At 50.6% G+C, this 25,123-nt stretch overlaps 1 protein-coding gene across 1 annotated transcript in view; it reads right to left on the bottom strand.

The window, feature by feature from the left end:
- The window catches only part of LOC138528983 (heat shock cognate 71 kDa protein-like), an 819,952-nt gene that overhangs the window by 539,407 nt on the left and 255,422 nt on the right, over positions 1 to 25,123 (bottom strand). The window contains exon 3 of the mRNA XM_069640807.1: positions 12,970 to 13,175. Coding sequence (XP_069496908.1) covers positions 12,970 to 13,175 — 206 coding nt within the window. The remainder of the gene's footprint in view (positions 1 to 12,969; positions 13,176 to 25,123) is intronic.

Below are 25,123 nucleotides of genomic sequence, written 5' to 3'. Positions count from 1 at the left end.
GGTTCTGGATCCCCGACGGGAGAGGTTCCTCCGTCGGTAACGGTAGCCTCGTCCTTATCTCGGAGCATAAGGACTGTATGGCCAACAAAATGGCCGCCGAGTTGTCTTGCGGCGCTGGCAGAGGGGAATCCGACGGGCGAGCAGGGGCCCCGTCGGTATCCTCGACGATGTCGTCGTCGTCACCTGCGTCGGGGTCCATTCCGGCGGGCTGGCCTTCTTCCACGCCTAGGCCGTGGCTTAAGACCTCGATCAGCTCCTCTTCTGAGGTTGAGGCCGAATCTACGACGACGCCCTGCCCCCCCTTCTTCTTCCCCACGGAGGGTTTCACGGGGGTCCTATCGATGGGCACAAAGGAAGACTCCCTCCGCGGAGGCAGGGAGATTCTGGGCCCTGAGGTCGCCACCACTGGTGTAGCCACCACAGGCTGAGCCAGGGCCGCCGCGACCGTTTCGATAGAGGGCTTGGTCGGATGGATCAAGGCCTTCACCACCTTAGGTGCGCTCACCGCCTTATCCTTGAGGGAGGGGGCACTGCCACGCTCCTCCTCTGCCTTAGAGCTCGACCGGGGCCTCTCCAGGAGCTTCGCCGGGTGCTCGGCCTTCCTCTTACCCGACCCAGAGCGTTGGCTCGTGGTTGATGGTGCCGGGGAGGGTGCGCCCTGCCTGGCGCCCGTAGAGCCCGACCGTTCGGCGCTCCCGGTGCCAGCGGACTCGCGGTGCTTGGCCTTATGTTGGGCCCCCGTCGCCGGGGCGCCCTCAAAGGTCTTAGAAGACCGCTCGGATTTCTTCTTCTTCTCGCCAGACGGGCTCTTACCCTCCAGCCAGTTGGCGAGACGTTGATGGCGGTCCTTCATGGTCCGTTCCGACATGTTGCCGCAAAACGCACAGTCCTTCTCCACGTGCGTCTTGTCCTCATGAAGGCAGTAAAGGCAGAAAGAGTGTTCGTCCTCCTTGAAAACGTTCTGCAGCTGGCATCCAGGGCAGACCCTGAACAGCTTTCCGGGCGTCGAGCTTCCCTTCTCCTGGGCCATCTCCGAGACCGGGCCTGAGAAGCTTCTGGAGTCCTCCGAAGCGTAGATCGACGAAATCTTCACCCTTGAGGGGCACAGATGAATCCGACACGGGTCCCCGTTGATCGGATGTAGGATCGGTGGAGCTTGAGGCTCTTTTGACCGAAAGAATCGAAGTTTTTTGTGAAAAAGCGCGAAAAATAGCACTAACGCTCGAGAGCAATAGCACGAGGATCCCAACACATGAACGTGCGGTAAAAATCTGAAGATGGCTGCCAGAGGCGGTGCTTAGGTAGAGGGCAGTCATTGGCTGTGGTCAGTATGACGCAGAGACCAGTGATTGGTTATTACTACGAAAGACAGATCAGAAACGAAACTGATACTGGTTTTTTCTTTACCGAGGATTCCCAGCCTGACGACGGGGAATATTCATGAGCATGTGAATCCATGCCAGACCCCATGCTGGAGAAACAGGTAACATCAAGGGCTCGTTGAGATGGAAGTCCGACAGCACCTTGGGAATGAAGGAAGGGTGCGTCCTAGGCACTACCCTCGTCTCGTGGAATGTCAGATATGGAGGTTTACAGGAGAGAGCCTGGATCTCTCCCACTCGTCGTGCGGAGGTGATGGTCACAAGAAACGCTGTCTTCCACGATATGAACCTCAACGGTGCTGAATGCAGAGGCTCAAATAGCCGGCCCATGAGCCTGGTCAGCACCACGTTGAGCTCCCATGCCAGGGCTGGAGCCTTCACCGGCGGGAACGAGCGGAACAGTCCTTTTATGAACTCCTTCACCAGGCGATGAGACCACAGAGATGACCGCCCCGGGGTCCTGGAGTAGCGGGAGATCGCCGCTAGATGGATCTTGATGGTGGCGTGCGCCAGACCCGCGACAGTAGGTACGGCAGCTCCTGAGGGGCCGTAATCCGCAGAGGGATAAACTTCTGTGCACGGCACCAGACAGAGAACCCCTTCCATTTGTGTCCATAACATTTGAGAGTCGAGGGCACCCTGGCCTTTGCAAGTACCTCCTTGCAGTCCGCCGGGATATCGTACCCTCCAAACTCTAGCGCTGCAATAGCCAGGCCTGCAAGTTCAGCGACGCCGGGTCGTGGTGGAGGATGGCGCCTCCTTCTCTGAATAGCCGCGTCCATCGGCAGTTTGACTGGGAAGGACGCTGACATGTCCAGAAGATCTGGGAACCAGATCTGCCTCAGCCACGCCGGTACGACGAGGATCATCCTGCACCGGGACTGTTTGAGTTGGTTGATGAGTCGCAGCAGCAACGGCAACAGAGGGAACGCATACAGGAACAGGCCGTCTCAGGGGAACGAGCTGGGGAAACCTGCTGGCGAACCTCTGGCACTTGGTGTTCGCCGCCGTCGCTAACAGGCCGATCTGGGGATTGCCCCATCGTCGGAAGAGGAGGTCCACTTGATCCTGCCGCAGTTCCCACTCGTGGCACGAGCGCAGCTCCCTGCTAAGTGCGTCGGCAATGGTCTTTTTTTTATTTCTGCCAGGTGGAAGGGTACCAGAAACATCCCTTGGGCGACGGCCCAATGCCACAGATCCTGGGCCTCCTTGGCTAGGGCTGGGGATCTGGTGCCTCCCTGCTTCCGGATGTAAAACATTGTTGTGGTGTTGTCGGTGAAGATCCTCACCACCTTGCCCTTGAGGGACGGAAGGAACAACCTGAGGGCCCAGAACACGGCTCGGAGCTCCAGGACGTTGATGTGAAGTGACTTCTCCTCCGGCCGCCAAAGGCCTCTTGCGTGGAGATTTCCTGAATGAGCCCCCCATCCCTCCATGGAGGCGTCCGTCGTCACTGTCTCCTGATGGGCCGGGGTCTGGAAGTCCATATCTGCCGTCAGATGCGCGCGGGTGCCCCACCACCTGATCGCTTGCCGAAAGGTCTCGTTGAGGGAGATCCTGTCTTCGAAGCTGCCCGTCGCTTGCATCCAACAGGCGTCGGGGAACTCCTGCAGCGGTCGCATCCGTAGTCTGCAAAGGCGCACAAGGTAAATGCAGGAGGACATCATGCCAAGCAGGGACTTGACAGACCTCACCTTGGCCACGTCCATGGTCGACAGCCGTTGCACCTTGCATAGGATGGCCTTCAACCTCTCCTCTGATGGAGAAGCTAATCGCGCCACTGTGTCGAGCTTGGCTCCCAGGAACAGGGCGACTTGCTACGGTACTAGGTCTGACTTCTTGAAGTTGATCGAAAATCCTAGATCCGTGAGCAGTTGGACGGTCTTCCTTGTGTGTTCGACGGCGAGCTCCCTTGACTCTGCCCGGATGAGCCAGTCGTCCAGGTAAGGGAAGACAAGGATCCACTGTAGGCGCAGCCGCGTCGCCACTGGTGCCAGGCACTTGGTGAACACCCTGGGCGCCGACTTCAGCCCGAAGGGAAGGGCCTTGAACTGGTAGTGCCGTCCTTACGAATCAAAGAAATTTCCAGTGTTTTTTCAAGATGGGGATATGAAAGTAGGCGTGCTCCAAGTCCAGCGACGATAGGAAGTCGCCTTCCTCCAGTTGTCCCAGGACGTGCTGGAGGGCAACCATCCGGAACTTCTAGGGTCTGATGTACTTGTTTAGATGACGAAGGTCCAGGATGGTTCGCCAACCGCCAGTCTTTTTCCTTACGAGGAAGTACCGAGAGTATACTCCGGAGCCCCGGAGCCTCTTTGGGACGAGTTCGATGGCGCCTTTCTTTAGCATCGCTCGTACCACCAGTAGCAGTTGTGGGACATGATTTTCCTTTCTGGCCACAGGTGGAATGCGGGGACACCTTCTTAGGAATTCCAGTGTGTGCCCGCGGGCCAGCGCATCCAGCACCCAACGGTCGGTGGGTGGAGATGGACTCCCTCACGCTGACGAAGTTCGCCAGCCGGCCTCCCACCGGGGTGCTCAGGTGAGGGCCCCGACACCACAGGCGGTTCAATCCTGCTTGGCGGCAACCTTGCCGCCCTGGCCTCCTTGACGACGAGATCCTCCTTGCTTGCCACGGCCTCTGTAGGCCTCGTGAGACGAGGAGCGAGCCGCCTGGCAGTATGTCGAGTAGCTGCCGCTAAATACCTTGGAGGCACCTTGCTTGCCTCCGAAACCCCGAAAGGGCGGCCGTCGTTGCTGGAGAACACCTAAGGCACGAGCCGTCTCCGTGTCAGCCTTGATGGCTTGCAGCGACTCGTCCACTGCCTTGCCAAACAGGTTGTTCCCGTCGAAGGGCATGTGCAGGACCCTGGTCTGCACGTCTTGATGGAAATCGGTTGCCTTGAGCCAACCGCGCCGGCGAAGGCAAACGCTGTTGCCCATCTGGCGGAAGCCGATGTCTGCAATGTCCGTGGCCACCGTTATGGCGTGGTCCGACACCACCTCTCCCTCCTGTAGAATCTCTAGGGCCTCAGCCCTCTTGTCGTCCGGGAAGAAATCCAGCAGGGGAGCGATCTTAAACCATAGCTCCCTGTCGTAGCGGGCCACAATCGCGAGGGTTACCCGGGTTCTCCGACTTCCTCTTCCCCGAGCCAGAGTGTTGGCTCATGGTTGATGGCGTCGGTGAAATAGCGCCCTGCCTGGCAGCCGAGGAGCCCGACCGTTCGGGCTCCTCGGCTGACAGGGTCAGGGGTTTTAGATTGGTCTTTATCTGAGGATTTATGCTTTTGGCCTTGGGGTGCAGAAGTTTTATGTGATGATTTTGTCTGCTGTTTTCCCCCCTCCCCCTGAGTAGAGGTATGTTTTCCTAATTTATGGGCCTTCTCGGAATCTTTCGACGCCTGGCGTCGAGATTCGGGGGTGGTCTGGCTAGTTTCTGTAGCCTTAGCGTGTGTGCGCCGAGACTCGGAGGTAGACGTGGAAATGGCTACTGGAGTCGACTTTAGGCAAGTTGCTTGGGGGTAGAGGTCGGATTCGTCTCCTGACGAGCCTACCTCCGAAATCTTTGGGGAGTGAGGAACTCTTGGCAATCGTGGTCGGTTGCCTTGTGTCGTGCGGCGATCTAGACCTCGAACGCCCAGAGGACACAGATTCTGTGGACCGCTCTCTTCGTGCATCCTTTTTCCAGTGACTCGACACATGTGTCGAGTCCCGGCTGGGTTTAGTGTGATTAGGTGCAGTAGTGTGGGTAGATCTAGTATTGCCGGGTGTAGCCCCCATAACTGCCCCGCCGGACAAACCTCTGAGGCCGGGGACTTGCGCTTGGGTGTCTTTCGACGCCCCTGTGCCCTCGCCGTTGCTGCTGTCACTGAAGGAACCCACCACCTCCATGGCCTCGAGCTGCCTGGCGTAATGGGCCCAACATTTAGTGGAGCGGTCCATTAGAGTTTTAGCTTTAAAGAGCTCACACGCTCTGCAAGTAGCTTTGGGGTGTTCCCTAGGCAGACAGAGGTTACACGTGTTGTGTTTATCTACCCAAGGAAACTTGCGGTTGCACTTGGGGCAGAATTTAAATGGAGTACTCTCCATATGTTGTCTTATGGCAGCGGGCGAGTATATATAGGAAATAACGAGTGTGGGAGTGTGTGTCCACCCCCCACTCTCCCTACTTGTAGGCCGAGGCCAGAGGCCTTCCAAGGCCTGGGTCGAGGCCGGAGGCTTTCCGAGGCCCAAATCCGTTGTGCAGTCTCGACGGCTGTTCGTTCTTCGGATCGGCGTCGATCTTCAGATCTTGACGTGGAATTTAAAGAACAGGGAATTTTTGATAAATTATGACAAAATGGCTGAAAGCCAGGGAACTCCACAACTATACTTCCGACAAGTATGGTGGAAAAAAACAGGGTCCTACACGTGTGAGGGATCATGGGTACAGTAGACGTCACACTAGGGATAGTATTACTGGCACGCCCTAGCTCGACGCCCATTTTCGAGTTTCGAAAAACAAACTGTAATACTCTGCAGCTTCCACTGGATGTCGGCCTATGCACAGCATGTGGATCTAAGCCGATTCCACAAGCCTCAGAAATATGACAATGCATTACTTACCGTAAAAGCATTTCTGATGGTTGTATCTGCTTAGATTCACATGCTGTGCATAGGTCTGACATCCAGTGGTCACTGCGGAGTATTGCATTTTGTTTTTCGTAGTCGAAAAGGGACGTCGACAAGGCGTGTCTGTAACACTATCCCTATAGTGACGTGCGTTGTACCCACAATCCCTCACGCGTCGAGGTCCCTCTGTTTGTATTTTTCTGCCCTGAGGGAGCCTTCTAGACGTGAGTGAGTACAGAAAAGAGAGATATAAAAGGAAGTCTATGTTCCTTCCATCCGAGCGGGGAGGAAGGGTGTGCGCATGTGAATCTAAGCAGATACAACCATCAGAAATGCTTTTACGGTAAGTAATGCATTGTCTTCTGATGTTCGTTAATCTGCTTAGAATCACATGCTGTGCATAGACTAGCGAGCAGTACCCGGAGTTGGCGGTGGGTTATGAGAAGGAACAGTAGAGAAAAGATGTCTTAATACTGCCTGTCCCACCTGGGAGTCAGATCTAGAGTGTGCATCTAGACAGTAGTGTTTTGTAAAGGTGTGCACAGAACTCCAGGTAGTCGCTTTGCAGATGGACTCAAGGGGAACATTTGCAATGAATGCTATGGACGCCCCCGTGCCTCGAGTAGAATGTGCTCTTGGCCTAAAGGGCAGTTCTCTCTTAGCAAGAGTATAGCAGAGAGTGATGCATTGAACAATCCATCTAGAAATAGTGGACTTTGAAACTGCATCCCCTTCTCTTCCTGCTGCCACCGAGACGAAGAACTGATTAGTCTTCCTCAGTGGTCTGGTTCTTTCCATGTAGAACATGACCGCTCTGCGCACATCTAGTGTGTGCAGAGTCCTTTCTCCCAAGTTGGAAGGATTTTGAAAGAACGCTGGTAGTTCTATAGACTGGTTTATGTGGAATTTTGAGATGAATTTCGGAGCAAACCTTGGGTGAGTGCGTAGAACCACCTTATCTCTGTGAACTGTAACGAAGGGGTCTAGAACAGAAAGAGCCTGTAGTTCACTTACTCTCCTGATGGAGGTGATAGCTATTAGAAAAGCAGTCTTAAGAGTGAGGTGTTTAAGAGATGCTTTGTGCATGGGCTCGAATGGTGAGCCCATGAGTCTGGTAAGTACCACGTTAAGGTCCCATCCGGGAGCTGGGTCAGCTATCGGGGGGTGTATTCTTTTTACTCCCTCCATGAAGGCCTTTATAACAGGGATCTTCCACCACGACACTTTGAGTTGGGAAGTGGTGTATGCAGAAAGTGCCGCTAGGTGGACTTTAATGGAATTGAACACTAGCCCTGAATCCAATAAGTGGGTCAGGTATAGAACAATATGTGTGGGAGAGCAGTCAATCGGGTTGATGCTCTTTCCCCTGCACCAGATGACAAATCTCTTCCACTTGCTAGAATAGCAGTGGCGAGTGTTAGGTTTTCTGGCTTCCCTGAGGATGTCCATGCATCTTTGCGGGAGCTGTAGATGTCAGAATTCTATGATCTCAGGAGCCAAGCTGCTAAGTTCATGTTCTGGGGGCATGGATGCAGAGTCCTGCCCTTGTCTTGTGACAGCATGTTGTACGGGCAGGGGAGTTTCACTGGGGGAGGTAGAGACATCTCCATCAAGTGAGCGAACCATGGCTGTCGGGCCCACATTGGGGCCACCAGTATCATGGTTACTTGTTCCTGGTGCATCTTGTGCACCACCTTGTTGAGAAGGGGAGTCGGGGGAAAAGCGTAAACAAATTTCCCTGACCATTGTATCGACAGACCGTTCCCCTTGGATTGGTTCTGGGGGTACCTGGAGGCGTAATTTAGGCATTGTGAGTTCTCCAGGGTTGCGAACAGGTCTATTTCTGGGAATCCCCATTGTGTGAAGACCTCGAAGACGATGTCTTCGTGCAGTCGCCATTCGTACTCTTCGGGCAGGGGGAAATCTCTGCTGAGTTTGTCCTGGTACATGTTGTGACAGTAGGAACATGTCTTGTTTGAGAGCCCACTTCCATATATTTTGGGCCGGTTTGGACAGTCCTGGAGAGTGGGTTCCCCCCTGCTTGTTGATGTAATACATGGCTGTGGTGCTGTCTGTAAGGACCATCACTGTCCTGCCTTGTAGGTGTTTTTGGAAGGCTTTTAGCGCCTTGAACACCGCTAGTAGCTCCAGTAGATTGATGTGTTTGGATGCTACGTTCGGAGTCCACACTCCGTGGCAGTCTGATGGTATAGGTGAGCCCCCCATCCTGTGAGGGATGCGGGTGTGGCAAAGGGTTTCCCTTTTCCCAGGTTTTCCTTTGTCCACCACCGTAGCGAGAGAACCAAGGCCTGCGAGACCACCACTAGATCGTCCCATAGTCCGCTGGCCTGACACCACTGGCTGTTGAGCCACTCTTGCATTGGGCGCATGCGCAGGCGCGCGTGAGGAACCAAATAAATACACGACGCCATCATGCCTAGCAAGCGCATTGCTTTGCGTACCGTCACCTCTCGACCGGTCACATATTGAGGGATCTGAAACAGCATGTTTTGGACCCTCTCTTTGGAGGGGAAGACGAGGCCGTCCTTTGTTTGAATTAGAGCCCCTAGGAATTGTTTGATTTGGCTGGGGTCTAGGCTGGACTTCTTTTCGTTGATGGAGAAGCCCAACTGGAACAAAAGGTCTACAGTCTTTTGGGTATTGGAGAAGCATGTTTCGTAAGAATCCCCTGTTATGAGCCAGTCGTCGAGGTAAGGGTAAACTGGGATGGACAACCTGCGCAGGTGGGCCGCTGCCACTGCCAGCACCTTCGTGAATACCCTTGGTGCTGATGCTATGCCGAAGGGTAGCACTCTGAACTGGTAGTGTTTGCCCTCTATCATGAACCTGAGGTATTTTCTGTGCGTTGGCAACATTAAAATATGAAAGTATGCATCTTTCATGTCCAATGTTGTCATGTAATCTCCCTGTGATAGCAGTGGGATCACTTCCTGTAAGGTCACCATACGAAACTTTTGGGGTTTGATAAACTTGTTCGCTGGGCGCAGATCTAATACAGGGCGCATGGTTAGATCCTTTTTGGGTACAAGGAAGTACACTGAATAAATACCTTCCGTTACCTGAGATAGAGGCACGACCTCTATGGCTCCTTTTTCCAGCAGTTGTTGTACTTCTTGGAGAAGGATGGCAAGATGTTCCGGTGTCATGCGTCGTCCCCTCGGGGGTTTGTATGTTGGGGAACTGTTGAATTCGATGCAGTATCCGTGGGCTACGGTGGAAAGTACCCAGCGGTCTGACGTTATACCCTCCCATGCTGGAAGAAAGGATGTTATCCGGCCCCCATCCGGTGTTGCATTGGAGGGGACGCGAATCTTCGCGTCACTTGGTGTTGTTGGAGGCTTAGGAGCCTCTGGGGGTGGACCCCCGACCTCTTCCTTTGCCCCTGCGCTGGCCTCTTTGGCTGTACTGCCCACTATTGGTCTGGAAATTGGTGGCAGGGTACTGTTGCTGCTGGTTTTGTTGTTGTTGGCGTTGGCCACGAAAAAAGCGTTTGTTGCCATAGCCGCGTCTGGTAGAGGGCTTAGAGATTTGGTCAAGAGTTTTGATAGTATCGAACTCTTTTTTAGCCATCTCCAGAGCCTCATCCACTGCTTTCCCGAAGAGGTTTGAGTCTTCAAAAGGTTTATTTATTAAAGACGCCTGTGTCTCCGGTTTGAACCCTGAGTTGCGTAGCCATACGTGGCGTTTTAGGAGTATTCCCTGAACCAGGGAACGTCCCGCTGTTTCTGCAGCATCCAGAGAGTTCTTTACAATACTCTGGTTGACCTGGGTTCCTTCGCAGGCGTGTACGTAGAGGTTCCGGCGCTTCTTCGGCGTCTTTGCGCAGTTTGGCCCACTGCGCGTCCGCATAGCTAGCGAGCAAAGAATTGTTGTTCGCAATTCTTGCCGAAAAGGCAGCCGAGGATGTAACTCTTTTTGCAAGGGCATATAACCTTTTGCCCTCCTTGTCAGGTGGTGCCTCACTGGTGGAAAGTGGTACCCCTGCCCTCTTTCTTGTATTGGTTACTACCAGGGAATCCGGAATGGAATGTCCCCTGATGTACAGCGGGTCTGAGGGTGAAGGAGTGAAACGTTTTTCAATTCTAGGATTAACACCTCTGATTAGTGCGGGTGTGGACAGCGAAGGGATGATTCTTCTCTTCACCGAAGCGAGGAGGGGAATGGTCTGACTGACCGGGGGTTTCTCCTTAATTACTCTTTCCACAAAGTCTAATTCGGGAGAGAGCTCCCCAGTGTCCAGTTCGAAATGTGCTGCTGCTCTGCGCAACAGGGCATTGAATGTGGGCTGATCGTCAATGGGAGACGTGTTTCTAACAGGTGAATTGTCAGGAGGATTTAGGTTCAGGACATCAGTGTCGGAATATACTGATGGGGATTGCCAGGGGTGAGAAGGTCCTTCTTCTGGATTTTCTCCGAAGCCTTCTCCTACCAAGTCTGGGCTGTCTTCCAGACCTTCCTCCTGGTTCCGTCCCTCTTCATCGTCCATAAAATCATCCTCCTCCTCAAAGTAATGTTCCTCCCCAGTGAGGTCATACACACTATGGAAGTCTGAGGCTGTGTCCTGGTGGGGATTGACTAGTCTCGGAATTTTGGCCCTGGGGTCCTCCTGAGGCCCTTCTCTTGTTCTCTTGGGAGTGGGAGGGTTCTGGGTATTCATAAACCTCTCCATTCTTTCCATGCAGAGATGGAGCCTTTCCATGGTTTCATGGGGTACCCCTGAGCGGTCTAGCGGGGGAAAAATAGTGTCCTGTAGCTGAAAACGGCTCGACCTCTCCCACAACGTCGAGGAAAGTGTCCCGTCGCCCTCCGAAAAGCCTTCAGGTGTGTTGGGGGTCCCCTCGACTGAAGGGGGTAGTCCCTGCCTTTCTTCGGGCTTTTTCGGCGTGTCTTTCGACCTCTGCGTAGCGCTCGACGTGTCTTTCGGCGTACGCTTGTGGGCGTCGGCTACCACGATCCTCGCCAAGCTCTCAGCGACTCGTTTGTCAGCGGAGGGCTGTGGTTTCGACGTTACGGGTGTCGATCGCTCTACGGCGGCATGCGCTTTCTGCTGATGCGCGCCGGCCGATGATTTGGGGGCGGCGCCCTTATTTGCCGAAAGCCCAGTCGCTGGTCGCGGCTGCGGTTGCGAGAGGGGCTTCGAACCCGAACGGTCCGAGGAGGCCGCCGGTAAAACCTGCGTCTCCTTGGGCGCTGATGCTCTCTTCGCCTTCGACGAAGAAGAGCCATGGGTTGTGTGCTTGTGTGTGGTCTTGTGTGCGTCAATGTCGCCGGGGTGTTCATCCCCATAAGCAGGGCGTGAGCGGAGCCCGTTGGGGCCGGGGCCAGACGACGAAGCGCGTGAGCGCTCTTTAGGGGGGTTTTCGACTTCCGTAGCGGAGGTCGTGTTATCACGTTCCTCGTCACTGTCGGTGGTAGCAACGGTGGGTGAAGCATCGGCCTTCGACATAGCGTAGGCCGCCCACCTCTTGACCCTACGGTCTTTTAGAGTCTTTGGCTTAAGAAGCCGACAAGCCGTGCAACCTTCCTCTTTGTGATTGAGGGGCAAGCAGCGGTTACACCGTGAATGCTTGTCCTTCCAAGTAAACTTGCCCTTGCAAAGCGGGCAAAACCTAAAGGGTGTCCTCTCCATAGCCGAGGCAATAAATCGTGATAACCACCCCACGGGAAAGGAAGGGGAAAAGGAAAGGCATTCTCAGAAAAGAACCAGAGATGTCCCACGACCCCCACTCTCCCTACTGTATATGGCCTGCGAGGCCAGGCCACGTGTTCGGCAACGCCGAAGGATCTCCTCCGCTCGTCCCCTCCGTCGAACATCTTGCTCGGCGGAGACAGCTTCACAACAGCGTCGAGGGAGGGATCGATATGTTCTATATTAAATAGGAAAACGACCAAAGGTCGAGGAGATAAAATCTGCAATGTCTCTCGAGGAGCTCCGCGTAAAGGCGACCAGTAGCTGGGCGGAAAAAAACAATCTGAGGGACCTCGACGCGTGAGGGATTGTGGGTACAACGCACGTCACTATAGGGATAGTGTTTCAGACATGCCTTGTCGACGTCCCTTTTCGACTACGAAAAACAAAATGCAATACTCCGCAGTGACCACTGGATGTCGGACCTATGCACAGCATGTGATTCTAAGCAGATTAACAAACATCAGAAATATATATATGCAATGTGTTACGTAAAGTGGATGATCTGTAATGAATTGTAATAGTGTTTAGTTTATTTGTCTGAATAGTAATTGTTGTAAAAGTTCATTATTTGAACTAAAAACAAATACAATTTTATTATTATTATTAAATATGAGGATAATATGACAAGGCATTCTACAAAAGTGTAGTCTAATATGTAATGCCTTACCCCCACTCTCCCTACTGTAACGCCTTAAAGGCCTGGAGCAGTAATCGAGTGTCGATCTTCCAAATTCTAAACGGCAGTTACCGGAGAAAATCTGCGAGAAGCCTTTGTCGAACAGTATTCGGTACTGAGGTAGTCAACTAGTAAAAATGCTTGGTATTGAGTGGTACAATAATAACTTTACCACAAACTCCAAGTATAGCCAACAACCCGACGGTGGAAAGAAAACAATCTGAGGACACTGACACAAAGGATCATGGCTATTGTAGACGTAATAGTAGGGAAAGTATTAAAGGAACACCATGTCAACGCCCACTTTTTCGACTTCGAAAGCAAATAATGTAATACTCTGCACCTACCACTAGATGTCAGCCTATGCAAAGCATGTGATTCTAAGCAGATACACAAGCCTCAGAAACGAGTTTATTGTTTTGTTTGTTCCTTGCATGCAACTACAACCTTTACCCCTAAAAGCATCCTAGTGATCATGCCAACAAACCCATGTACCCAAATTAAAACAGTATTAAAACAGATTCATTTTCACTAGAGTTGAAGAATAACTTTGAGGGCAAGTTCTTCTCTTAACTTTCCACACTCACCTTGCCAAGGTAGGCCTCTGAAATCTCCTTCATTTTGGTGAGGACCATCGAAGATATCTCCTCCGCGTAGAATGTCTTTGTCTCACCTTTATACTCCACCTGCACTTTCGGGCGACCACTGTCATTTATCACTTGGAAGGGCCAGTGTTTCATGTCGGAATGCACAATTGGATCATCATACCGCCTGCCAATCAGCCGCTTGGCATCTAGAATAGAGGGACAGTTATGTTCCAATCAACTTATTAGAATTTGTTTGTTTTTTTACTTAAGTTTACAAAAGAGCCAAAAGTTCATCGACAAAGTATGTAAATGTAATATTAGACCTTTTCAGTTGTTAAAATGGATTTTCAGAACCAGCTCTGGGGGAGGGTTCCGAGATGCTACCCTATTATAGTGAATAGGGAAAAGACACTTCAGTTTAGCAAAATTCAATCAAGATAAAGTAGCTAAGCGGTAAGGCTTAGGCTTTAGGAGATGTGGTGGTGGTATAGTGGTATTCAGACATACAGACAGCCCTCAATTTAAGTAAGACAGTAATTATGAAAATATTCTATTTATTTAAGCAATAAGCCCCGACGTCAAAGGGCATTACAAGAAAGGTAATGGCCCGGGCCAGATTTACAGGCACGAGCGAAGCAAGGGCCTTAAACGTGGGCCAAGTGTCATTTCTTGACCACTATTAGCACCTTTAGCAAACAGAAGGACTCAGACCAACGACAGACATGTTTCAAAGGTGCTTATTAAAAGTAAAAGAAAATGTCTAACTTGCCCCATCACTATGAGGGAAGTTCCCTACCAGGAAACTAAAACGAATTGGGTTCATCAAAAGAAACAGCCCTTAGTCCAACATTCTATCTAACTAATCTGGCCCTACCACTTGGAAAAATGTAACTAAAAAAGAGAGGCTGGAGCAATGGCCTCTATCTTAGGATTCTGCTCAAGTTCGTCAATATGATAAGGCAGTTCAAAACCTTGATGCTCACCTTGCTGAGTCAGAGAAGAACAAGTTACTTACCCCTGTTAACATCCTTTCAACTGGATGTTCCTACCACATATTACTTATCTATGATATATCTCCTTTCCAGCTTCAACTGCTTCAAAATAAAATGTTCGGCAGAGGGCACTGGGCATCGATTCCGTCGAATCCATGTCCCTCGAGGGCCTTCGTCTCAAGGTCAACGTCATCACCAGTATATATAGCATGCGCAGCACCAGTAGGCTTCAGTTCTGTTTTTCCCCTCTGTTTTTCCCCCTGTTTTCCTTTGCAGAATTAGCTGGTTGGCATTATATCGTATCACACTCTAAAAGAGCATAAAGTGTAATACCTGGAAATTCTACAGCGGAGTAGGTTGGGAGGGGCGATGAGGTATACGTTTGAGGAACATCCAGTCGAAAGATCGTTACCTGGGGTAAGTAACTTGTTCTTCGAATGGATAGTGTCCTCCCACATATTCCTCATCTTTTGATAGACTCCAAAAGCATGTTGCTTTTGGAGGCAGGAGTACGAATTTTCTGATTTAATATTAGTCATGGACCGAAGGAAAGGAATGCCTTCCCAAATCCTCCTTCCGGAGGTGAAGTTGACTATGGATGTAGACCAAGTGGCTGCCGAACGGATGTTCCTTATCAGCACCCCTCTTTGTAGGGCAGAAGATGTTGCCATGCCCCTTGTAGAATGGGCCCTTACACCTTCTGGAGGGTCTTTCCCAGCTAATCTATAACATTCTCCAATGCTCTGAATTATTCATCTAGACAGTGTTTGTTTCGTTACTGCTAGTCCTAATGTATGACCTATGTCCTAATTTATGACCCGTGTATCCAATGAAGAGCTGATCATCTTGGCGAATCTTCGGCATTCGCGAAATATAGAAACTCAAGAGCTCTTCTTGGGTGAAGTCTATGTAACCTCTCCTCTTCCTTTCCAGGATGAGGGTGTGGGGTAAAAGGTTGGTAAACAATTGTTTGAGATAAATGGAATTCAGAGACTATTTTAGGGAGAAACAAAGGCTTTACCTTAAGAACAACCTTGTCTCTATAAAAAGTATTAATAGGGGGTTTGCAAGATAACACCTGCAACTCGCTCACCCTGCGGGCTGATGTTAGAGCTACTAGTTAAATTGTCTTAAATGTCAGAAGTTTTAATGGGCACAGGATAAAGAGGCTCAAAAGGAACACACAAGACATTTTAGAGCAAGATTCAAATCCCAAACAGGGACTTGAAAAGGAGTTGGTGGAAACACGGTGAGCCCCTTGAGAAATTGTATGATTAAACGCATTTGAAAGTAGAGTGCTTAAAAATTCAAAGCACTGCCAAATACCCTTTAATGGTTCCAATCTGGAGCCCCACATTTGACAAATGTAGCAAGAAAGACAACACCATAGGTGTATTACATTGAAATGGGTCCACATTTGTATCCCTGCACCAGTTGTAGAACCTCTTCCATTGGCAACAGTGCAAAGATTTTGTTGCTGGGCTTCTAGTCGAAAGCAAAATCTCAATTATGCCATCCGGGAGGGCTCAATCCATATCTCAACCTCTCATAAACCATGCGTGAAGGTTGAGTGTCTTGACCTCTGGATGGAGAACCCAACCCTCTTGCGAGAGAAGGTCCTCTCTTTACGAAGACACATTGGAGGGCAGATGGACATGTCCAAAAGGTCCGGGTACCACGTCCTCCTGGCCCGATACGGAGCAATTAGGATCCTGGATTCCCAAACATTTAGAACCTCCTGATAATGTGAGGAATGACGGGGCTGGAGGAAAGGACTACAGGAGTGGAAACTCCCAGTCCACTACGAACGCGTCCCCTGCAACTTTTGTTGGGGGGAAATTCACTGGAGCAGAACAGCTCGCTTCCCCAAAGGGTGAAGATCTCTTGAAGGATTTCTTGAGCTAGTTCCCATTCGTGTGACACTGTGCTCTCTACCTACTGAGAGCATCCACTGCCGTGTTCTCTTCTCCGGGCTAGATGAACCGCTGATAGGGAGATTCCTTCTTGAATTGCCCAGAACCAGAGCTGCACTGCTTCCCTGCACATTAGTAGTGGACCCTACGCCTGGATATCGAATATCGAAAATGAGAAATAAGTGGGAGGACACAATCCATTTGAAATAAAGTTTGTAAGTGAAAGTGAACTGTTTTTTCTTTTACCAAGGATTCCCGGCCTGATGACAGGGAATATTCATGAGCATGTGAATCCATGCCAGACCCCATGCTGGCGAACGGATGTTTAGCAGCTGAAAATCCAAGCCAGAACTAAGCCTAGCACAAGTGCACCCAGTAGGGCCGGATCTGGTCCTAGAAATGCTGCCACGGCCCAAAACAGGATACAATCCTCCAGCAGGTTAAGTAAAATTACTTCTCCTGAAATTTCCAGCAGAATTGAGTGTAAGGACAGGGTCTACTTAAGCCAGCAAACCAATCACGCAAATCAGGTTGCCCTCAAAAGCCACCAAACACATAGAACCACCCCCTCATGCCCCAGGAAGTCTGATGGCCTGCCTAGGAACTGGTCTACACCACCAGTTCAAACCACTGTGTAGGGTGCATGACTGGGCTCAAAGTGAGCCCACAAGGGCCATATTGACCCTGCCACGTTTTGAGGTGCCACAGGTCAAAAAAGGGAGGGGAAACACACAGGGATAAAAACAAATACGGTCCTACCAGGCCTTGTGACATTCGGACCGTGCAAGTGCAGCAGCAAGAAGTACAGGAGGAGAATGGGGTTGGGGAGGGAGTGAGGGAGGGGGCAGCCCAGGGATAGGCAAGTGCTAAGGGGAGCCCAGGAGGGCAAGTGCCAGGGGAACACCATCAAGTGAGCGGGAGGGGGTGGACCAGACTTGGGAGGGACACCAACCATCAGGCTGGTCGGGGAGGGGGCTAGGAAGGAAATGCTTGGTTGCTTGGTTGGGGGGGTGCTGAGGTAGACTGGACGAGGGTTGCCTGGTGCCCTAATAGATTAGCAAGGGAGGGCGAGAAGGAAGGAAGTAGAGAAAAGGAACAAGTTACTTACCTGTAACTGTTGTTCTCCAGCATGGGTCTGGCATGGATTGAGCTGCTTTGGGACCATAAGGAGATCCGGCCAAAGTCTGAGAGAGGCAGAGAGGCCACTCCAGAGGGATGCTCCTGCCGAAGATAGAGATCTACCCCCCACTCACTGCTTGGAGAAGGAGCTAGAGGACCGAAGTGCTCTAGCGGGGAGGTATTTAGGGTGAGAGAGAGAGTTGGATGTAGCGGGGTCCCAGGCCCTAGAAAGCCTTGTGGATGATGCAGAGGGTCTTACATTTTATCCTTGCAGCCACTGGGAGCCAGTGGAGAGAATTTAGGGCTGGAGAGATGCAGTCCCTGTGCTTGAGGCCAAGGAAAAGTCTTGCAGTCCTATTATGGATTATTTGGAGGGGGGCGAAAAGAGTAAAGAGGCAGATTGAGGAAGAGGCTGTTGCAGTAGTCCAGTAGGGGAGAAAAAGAGAGAGCAGTCGAAGATGACAACAAGGTTTTTTGCCTCACAAGAAGGTGAGGGGCGGGGGCCCTAGGAGAGTGGCTACAGGTAGAGAGAGTGCGAGGTGGAGGAGAAGAAAGAGCCCAGTTGCACCTTCGAAGGTCGGTTAGATAGGAAGGAGATCTGCCAGGCCAGTGCCAGGTCCGTGATGCCAAACGATTTAAAAGGGTGGCATGATTGACTGTGTCAAAGGCAGAGGAGAGATCAAGGCGGATGAGACAGGTTTTCACGGGTGTTCAGGAGAGCAGTTTCCATGCCTGTGGATGCTCTGAAGCCAGACTGATGTTCGTGGAGACAGCCCACAGAGTCTAGATGAAGAAAGCCAAAGAAACAATGGCCAAGGAGAGGACTTAAATATATAACTCTATATTCCAATAACTACCAGAAAATTACATCGGTCTACATTGGTAAATCAGAGTGCATCCCAAGTGAAGTTAAAACTAAAAACTACAGCTGCCACCAGCCTACTCCCGGAAACCAATGTAGGGGAAAAACATGCTACCACTAACCATATTAAAATAGCTGCAGTGGCAGGGGGCTCAGTCCAATAACAGGTCATAAATCCCAAAAATAAAGGTGCAAGAAAAAGCAAAAAGTCTGGGGAACAGAAAAAATGTCAGGAGAATCTCCAAAAATGAAAATCTGACTCAAACTCGAAGACCTGTTAAGCATTCAGGTACCCAGTGCTCGGCAGAGTACTTTTAGGTTTCGACAATCAGGTACCACACCATGATAGCCTTGTGCTTCTTTCTAACCAGATTGCAAATAACCCTCGCTATGGTAAGAGATTGCAGCAACTGTATTCAGAGTGAGTTTCTGGAATTATTGAAGAGCAACTTTAATCTTTAATCAAAAGCAGCAGCTAAGAGCCAATGAAGACCAAGTGCTAGCAGTATAGTACAATGCAGTCTGGTCTGGAACTCGAAGGATGGTAGAGACATGATCAAATGCGGCCGCAATCTGATCCTATTTACTCTCATATGGGTACACATATACAGCTACAGGCCTCTGCACTTACTGAATCACTGTTAGATGCACCCCCAGAGTATAAAGGTTTTGTGCACCTAAAGTAAGCAAAAAGCTTCCACTAACTGGAGGAAACCCCAGCAGCCATCAATTCCAGAGTACTCTGCTCACATAGCGAAAAAGAGGGTACATGGTGTACTCTAGACCGTCATGACACAGGGCCCCTCACCTGGCATTTACTATATTCGTTTATTGAAGAGAAATTAGATTTAGAACAATTCTGCTAGTTACAGACTCAGCTGGGAAAAATTCAGTAAACTATTCAGAGAAAGTGAAAAATACAGGAGCACGCTGATCCTATAACAGTGTATGCCGATCACGCTGATCCTATAACAGTGTATGCCGATGCAAATTCAGAGGTCATTCTTCGCTGCTCTGAATTCCTTTATTGTTGAAGTCATACTGGGAAGGATGGACAGCAAGGAATGGGCTGAGATCATTGCAGCTCCCCTTCTTGCACAGAGGGATGGCCACCTGAGATTTTGTTTTAGCATACTACAGAGCAGTGCAGCTTTAATTGGAGATCTTATGGCTTGTGGAAGGTGTGAAATCAGATAACTAATTTGTCGAAAGCCCTGCTGTCCCTTATTCTACTGAACAACATTTGTACATTTGTATATTACCCAAAGTACAAATCAGCAGACCGCCTGTCCCAATTGACAACGGACAGATTTGAAAGGATACAAAAGGGGCTGGAGTAGAAGTCTAAGTACATGTCAACAACACATATTTGGGGCAATAAACTAGCACCTACCAGACCTAGTTGTTGAAGGAACGATCATCAATAGACATGAGACCAAATGCTGTAGGCCAGCTGTATATGAATTTGGCGCTTCTTGAAATTACTGAGTTTTGAAGAAAATGGCAAAGTGACAGTGGGTGTCTTCTGAAATATGCCAGGTACACAGCACAGATTAGTCAATTATAGCAGAACTTCCCAATTGAACTTTACGTCTCCATAGTTAATTCTACATTACTGGAACTCGCGGAAGAGGGAAGGGAGTAGTTTCTTACCTGTAACTCCATTTCTCCAGCATTGGTATCTTTCATGGATTCACATGCTTAGACTATTCCCCGTCGTCAGACTGGGAACCCTCGGTACACATATATAGTCATTTCCTATAGGAAAAAACTTCCGACACTTGTGTGTCCTATCCACGTCTACGTCCTCTCCGGGGCCGTCCACGCAAGCCCCGTTGGATGTAATGGTATAAAAGGCCCCGCCCCCGGGGGTCCCGTCAGTTTTCGGCCCCTCCAAAGTAGAAAAGGGGAACCTGCTTATGCACATATCTTGCACATTGCAATCCGGGGAGGCTGGCGGGCGCATGTGAATCCATGAAAGATACCAATATCTGGAGAAATGGAGTTACAGGTTAGAAACTACTCCCTTCTCCAGCATTGGATCTTTCATGGATTCACATGCTTAGAATAGATTGTATAGCAGTATCATAAAAGACGGAGGTGAGAATGCAATGTACTCACTTTTACAAGAAAAAACACTCTCAGTCCAAATATGTATATGTGTGTAAGCAGCAACATATTTTTAGATGTAAACATATTCATAATACATACTTAAGATCAAGGGAACAAACATAGGCAAGGTAAGAGACAACAGCTTCACCGTATTTGGCTTACCTCATTGAAACAGATGGCGCAGCACTGCCCTTCCCATCTGTACCTCATCCGCATGCTGCCTTTCCAGGCAGTAATGGCGTGTAAACGTGTGTGGAACTGACCATGCCGCCGCCTGGCAGATGTCTGTCAGAGGAATTCCTGCCCATAGAGCCACGGAGGAGGCCGTCGATCTCGTGGAATGGGCTCTAGGGTGTCCCGGCCTTGGACTGACTGAAAGCAATCGCCGAAGAGACCCAACGAGCCAGGCCTTGCTTGGAGATTGGCCTCCCTCTCGTCGACGGACCGTAGGCAATGAACAACTGTCTGGTAGTTCTGATATCTTGCGTCCTTTGCAGGTAAAATTTTAACGCCCTTTTGACGTCCAGAGTATGAAGGGCTTTTTCCGCCGTCGACGACGGGGACGCAAAGAAAGTAGGAAGGACCAGGGTCGAGTGCTTGTGATAGACTGTCGGTACTTTCGGGATGAAAGTAGGGTTAGTTGATAGAATTACTTTGTCCTTAAAGAATCTCATATATGGAGGATCTATGACCAATGCCTGTAATTCCGACATTCTTCTAGCCGATGTAATAGCAATTAAGAAAGCCAGTTTCCAAGATAGGAATTGCATGGATGAAGAGGACATTGGCTCAAATGGAGGCTTCATTAAAGCAGCCAACACCACATTTAAGCTCCACGACGGTGGGAACCGTTTTGTAGGGGGGAAAGTTCTAAAGAGACCCCTCATGAAATGTTTCACCAGTCTGTCACTGAATAATGGTGAAGACTGTCTCCTCCTCGTAAACCTTGAAATGGCCGCCAAGTGCACTTTGATGGACGACGATGACAGACCACTCTCAGCTAGGTGAAGAAGATACGGAAGAATTTGTTCAGGGGTTACTTCCAAAGGCTGAATTTCGTGCTGTGTTTGACACCATGTACAGAACCTTCGCCATTTGCATATGTATGATTTGTTAGTCGAAGGGGCCCTAGCCGCCTGCAGAATTCTCCGGCAATCCGAAGAGACTTTCAAGCTGCCAAACTCTGAAAAGTCAGGAGCCATGCTGTTAGGTTGAGGCTGTCCGGATTGTGGTGCCACACCGTTCCCTTGTCCCTAGACAGTAGGTTCGGCACCTTCTGGAGAGTTATAGGCTGTTCCAACGACAAATGTAGGAGGTCGGAAAACCATGGTTGTCTCGGCCAATACGGTGCCACTAGAATGACCCGGCACTTGTACCTGCGAATCCCCTGGATTGTCCTCCGTATAAGGGGGAACGGAGGGAAAGCGTACAGGAATTTGTCCGTCCAAGGAAACGAGAACGCTTCCCCCAGGGATCCTTTTTGAGGCCATCTGCTTGCGAACTGTTCGCATTTCCTGTTCTCTTTCGTTGCGAAGAGGTCGATTGAGGGGGTCCCCCACCTTTCGAAGATCATTTGTAGCTGATCGGTGTCCAGCTCCCACTCGTGTATTGTCCTGCTCAGGGAATCCGCTTGCACATTCTTCACCCCCGGGAGATGGTAAGCTACTAAGGATATGTTGTGTTTCAACGCCCAGTGCCAGATCTTTTGAGCTTCCGCCGAGAGGGTCCTGGATCTGGTGCCGCCTTGCTTTACCAAGTAGAACATGGCTGTCGTGTTGTCTGTCAGCACTCTTACTTTTGATCCTTCGATATGTGGAAGGAATGATTTCAAGGCCCATCTCACTGCCCTCAGTTCCAGCACGTTGATGTGTAGGTGCGATTCGGTTGACGACCATCTGCCTTGGGTTTGATGATCGTTCATGTGTGCTCCCCAGCCCGTCAGGGAGGCGTCCGTGATGATGGTGTTCTGAAATTCCGGCTCTTGTAGAGGAACCCCTCTGTCCAGGTTGTGAAAGATTTTCCACCATTGGAGGGATCTGATGACCCTCTCGTCGTCGACGATTATCCTGTCTGACCACCGGCCCGTGGCCTGCTTCCATCTGTCCGACAGGAACTCCTGTAGAGGTCTCATGAACAATCGGCAGTTTTCTACTAGGTGGATGCACGAAGCCATGGAACCCAGGATTGCCACATATTTTCTCACGGAAATTGTGCTCTGTAGGCGAAGTTGACTCGTCAGTTGTTCGATCTTCAATATTCTGTCTAGGGACGGTTTTACTATTCCCGAGTGGGTTTCGAATTGAGCTCCTAAGAATTTCAAGCTCCTTGAGGGCTTTAGAGAAGACTTTTCAAAGTTCACTGCGAACCCCAGTCGTTGCAGAAGTTGTAGGGTGGCTTGGACGCTGTCGTTGGTCGACGCTGGGGAGGATCCCCTCACCAGCCAGTCGTCGAGGTACGGGTATACATGATGCCCTCTCTTTCGCAGCCAGGCTGCCACCGGTGCCAAACATTTTGTAAACGTTCTTGGGGAGGACTTTAGACCGAATGGGAGCACTGCAAATTGGTAGTGTGTCTGACCTACCGTGAACCTCAGAAACCTCCTGTGCTTTTGACACACCGGAATGTGGAAGTACACGTCCTGTAGATCTAGTGACGCCAAAAATTCGTCCCTTTGGACGGATCTGATCACCTCCTGCAGTGTAAGCATTTTGAATTTTTGACTCTGTAGGGTCTTGTTGAGGTCTCGCAGGTCGATAATAGGGCGCCATTTTCCGTTTGGCTTCTTTACCACAAAACACCGTGAGTATACCCCTAGGCCTTTCTGTGATGCAGGGACTAATTCGATGGCGCCTTTCTGTAACATGAGAGTTACTTCCTGCCGCAAGATGTTTAGATGTGGCTGGGATAGGTGTATTGGTGGACATTTTGGAGGTTTGCATTTGAATAGTAGGGAATGTCCGTACCTCACAGTGTCCAACACCCACTGATCTGTTGTGATGGTCTCCCATTCCTCGATGCAGCTTGACACTCTTCCTCCCAGAACGGTACGCTTCCCGTCATTGCTGGTCTTTCTGTTTGCTCGTCGACGACGAATAAGTTGGTCGTCTCTTGGAAGACTGGAAGTTTCTGCGCCGGTTTGAGGTCTGAGAGGCGCGTCTATATCCTTGGGAAGGATACGCTGATCTACCAAAAGATCTATCCCTGGGTGCTGAGAACCTTGAGTTCCCAGATGCTCCTCTAAAGGGGCAAAAAGAACGAAAGGGCTTACCACTCTGGAGAGAACCCAACGAGCGTGCTGTATCGGAGTCCTCCTTCATGCCTTTCAAGGCCTCGTCCACCTTTTCTCCGAAAAGAAGATCGCCCTCGAAGGGCATGTCTAAAACTTTATACTGAACTTCGGGTCTGAAGTTGGTGCACTTAAGCCAAGCCTGGCGCCTCAGAACAACCCCGTTATTTATTTGTTTAAAACCCGAATCTGCCAGGTCCACCGCTATGTTAATAGCATGATTCGATGCTTCTTCGCCATCTCGAACCAGGGACATCGCCGTTCTTCTATGTTCTTCCGGGAGGTGGTCCAGGATAGGTGCCAGCCTGTGCCACATCTCCCTGTCATATCTGGCCACAATCGCCAGGGAATTAGCTGCTTTCACCGTTGAGGCCCCCACAGAAAGAACCTTCTTACCAAACATGTCTTGGCGCCTCGCCTCGTTATCTGGAGGGGTAGAGCATTTATGTTGGGCCTTTGCTTTTCTCGTCGCCGCCGACGACACCACCGAGTCCGGTGTAGGTTGAGCCGAAAGACACTTTGGTGTAGAGTCTGGCACTTTAAATTTCTTTTCAATGCAACCTTTGACAGCCGGTTCAGAAAAAGGGTGACGCATTGTTTGAACACCTTCTTTCCAGACATGGTCTAAAATGGGTATTGAGAATATTGAGCGTCTACTCTTGCCCATATGGTCAAAAAGAAAACAGTCCTTTTTCTCCTCCTGTTGGACCAGGCCAAACTCCTTGCACGCTTTTTCCATCATATAATGAAAGGCACCTATATCGTCCGGTGGCGACGGGTGAGTGGGACTCTTTGGTGTTTCCATTTCCACATCCGACACCCAGGATGGATCCCTAGATGGTGAGAGGGATATATCCGACGCTGACCCGTGGTCAGATAGGGAGTCCGAAAGCTCACCTTCCTCCTGGACTACTGGAGTAGTTGGAACCCCGATCGATTTGGTCGGGTGGTGTGAAGGGCCGGGCTCGTCGACGGGGGGTGTCGACGGTACAGGTGGAAGCCTTTCGTCTAGTGATTTCAGCAGCGAGTGTAAGGAGGACAGTACCTCCATGGACAGGGTCGCCTGAGAGCTTAGCGGTTGGGTAAGCACCTGAAAGCAGGTTGCTCCTGATGGAAACCTGGCTCGTAGACCGAGGTCCTCCGGGCTCACAATTCTGAAGCCGTCATCTTCTTTCGAGGCAATTGACACTGCCTGTTCCTGTAGCAATGTGTCAGGCAACCCCATATCGAATACTTCAGGTCTCCAGGCCAGAACTTCCGTCGACGAGGACATCGTCGCAGGGTTGACGACGGGTGAAATCGACTGCGTCAGCGGCAGTGAGGACACCGACTGGTTCGTCGTCGTCGTCGACGTTGGGCCTGCAGGTGGTTTAGGCGGTCCTGCCTTCACAGCGCTCTCCCTGCGTTTTTCCGCCTCTCTACTCGTGGCAGATCTGTGTTGATCGCCCGAGGAGGATTTAGGCCTCTCCTTTCCTTTCTTCGACGAAGTTGACGAAGATGTCTTTCTTGCAGAGTCTTTAGAAGAGTCCTTAGAGGAGTGACTCCGTGGAACGTCCTTTTCCGCAGGTCGTGACTTCTTAACCGGAGGTTCCGACGAAGTTGAGGGTCGAGGGGCTCCTGATGCCACGCTGCGCACAGAGCCTACCTCTGACTGAGGATACGCTCCCGCACCGTCATTTAACCAGGATACCAGCCGACGATTTCGATCCTTCAGGGTTTTCTGGGAAAAACCCTTACATATATCGCACTGGTCTGCCGAGTGGTGAGGGTGGAGGCAATAAATACAGTCTAAATGGCCGTCCCCCTCGTAAACCTTCTTCAATCCGCACGTGGCGCACGGGCGAAATAGAGGTTTTCCCGACATTCCAAA

This window comes from Ambystoma mexicanum, chromosome 1q, assembly GCF_040938575.1.
Source record: "Ambystoma mexicanum isolate Mex_15411 chromosome 1q, UKY_AmexF1_1, whole genome shotgun sequence".
Lineage (NCBI taxonomy): Eukaryota > Metazoa > Chordata > Amphibia > Caudata > Ambystomatidae > Ambystoma > Ambystoma mexicanum.
Note: the sequence above shows the minus strand (reverse complement) of the source record. Positions and strands in the feature narration are given on the sequence as shown.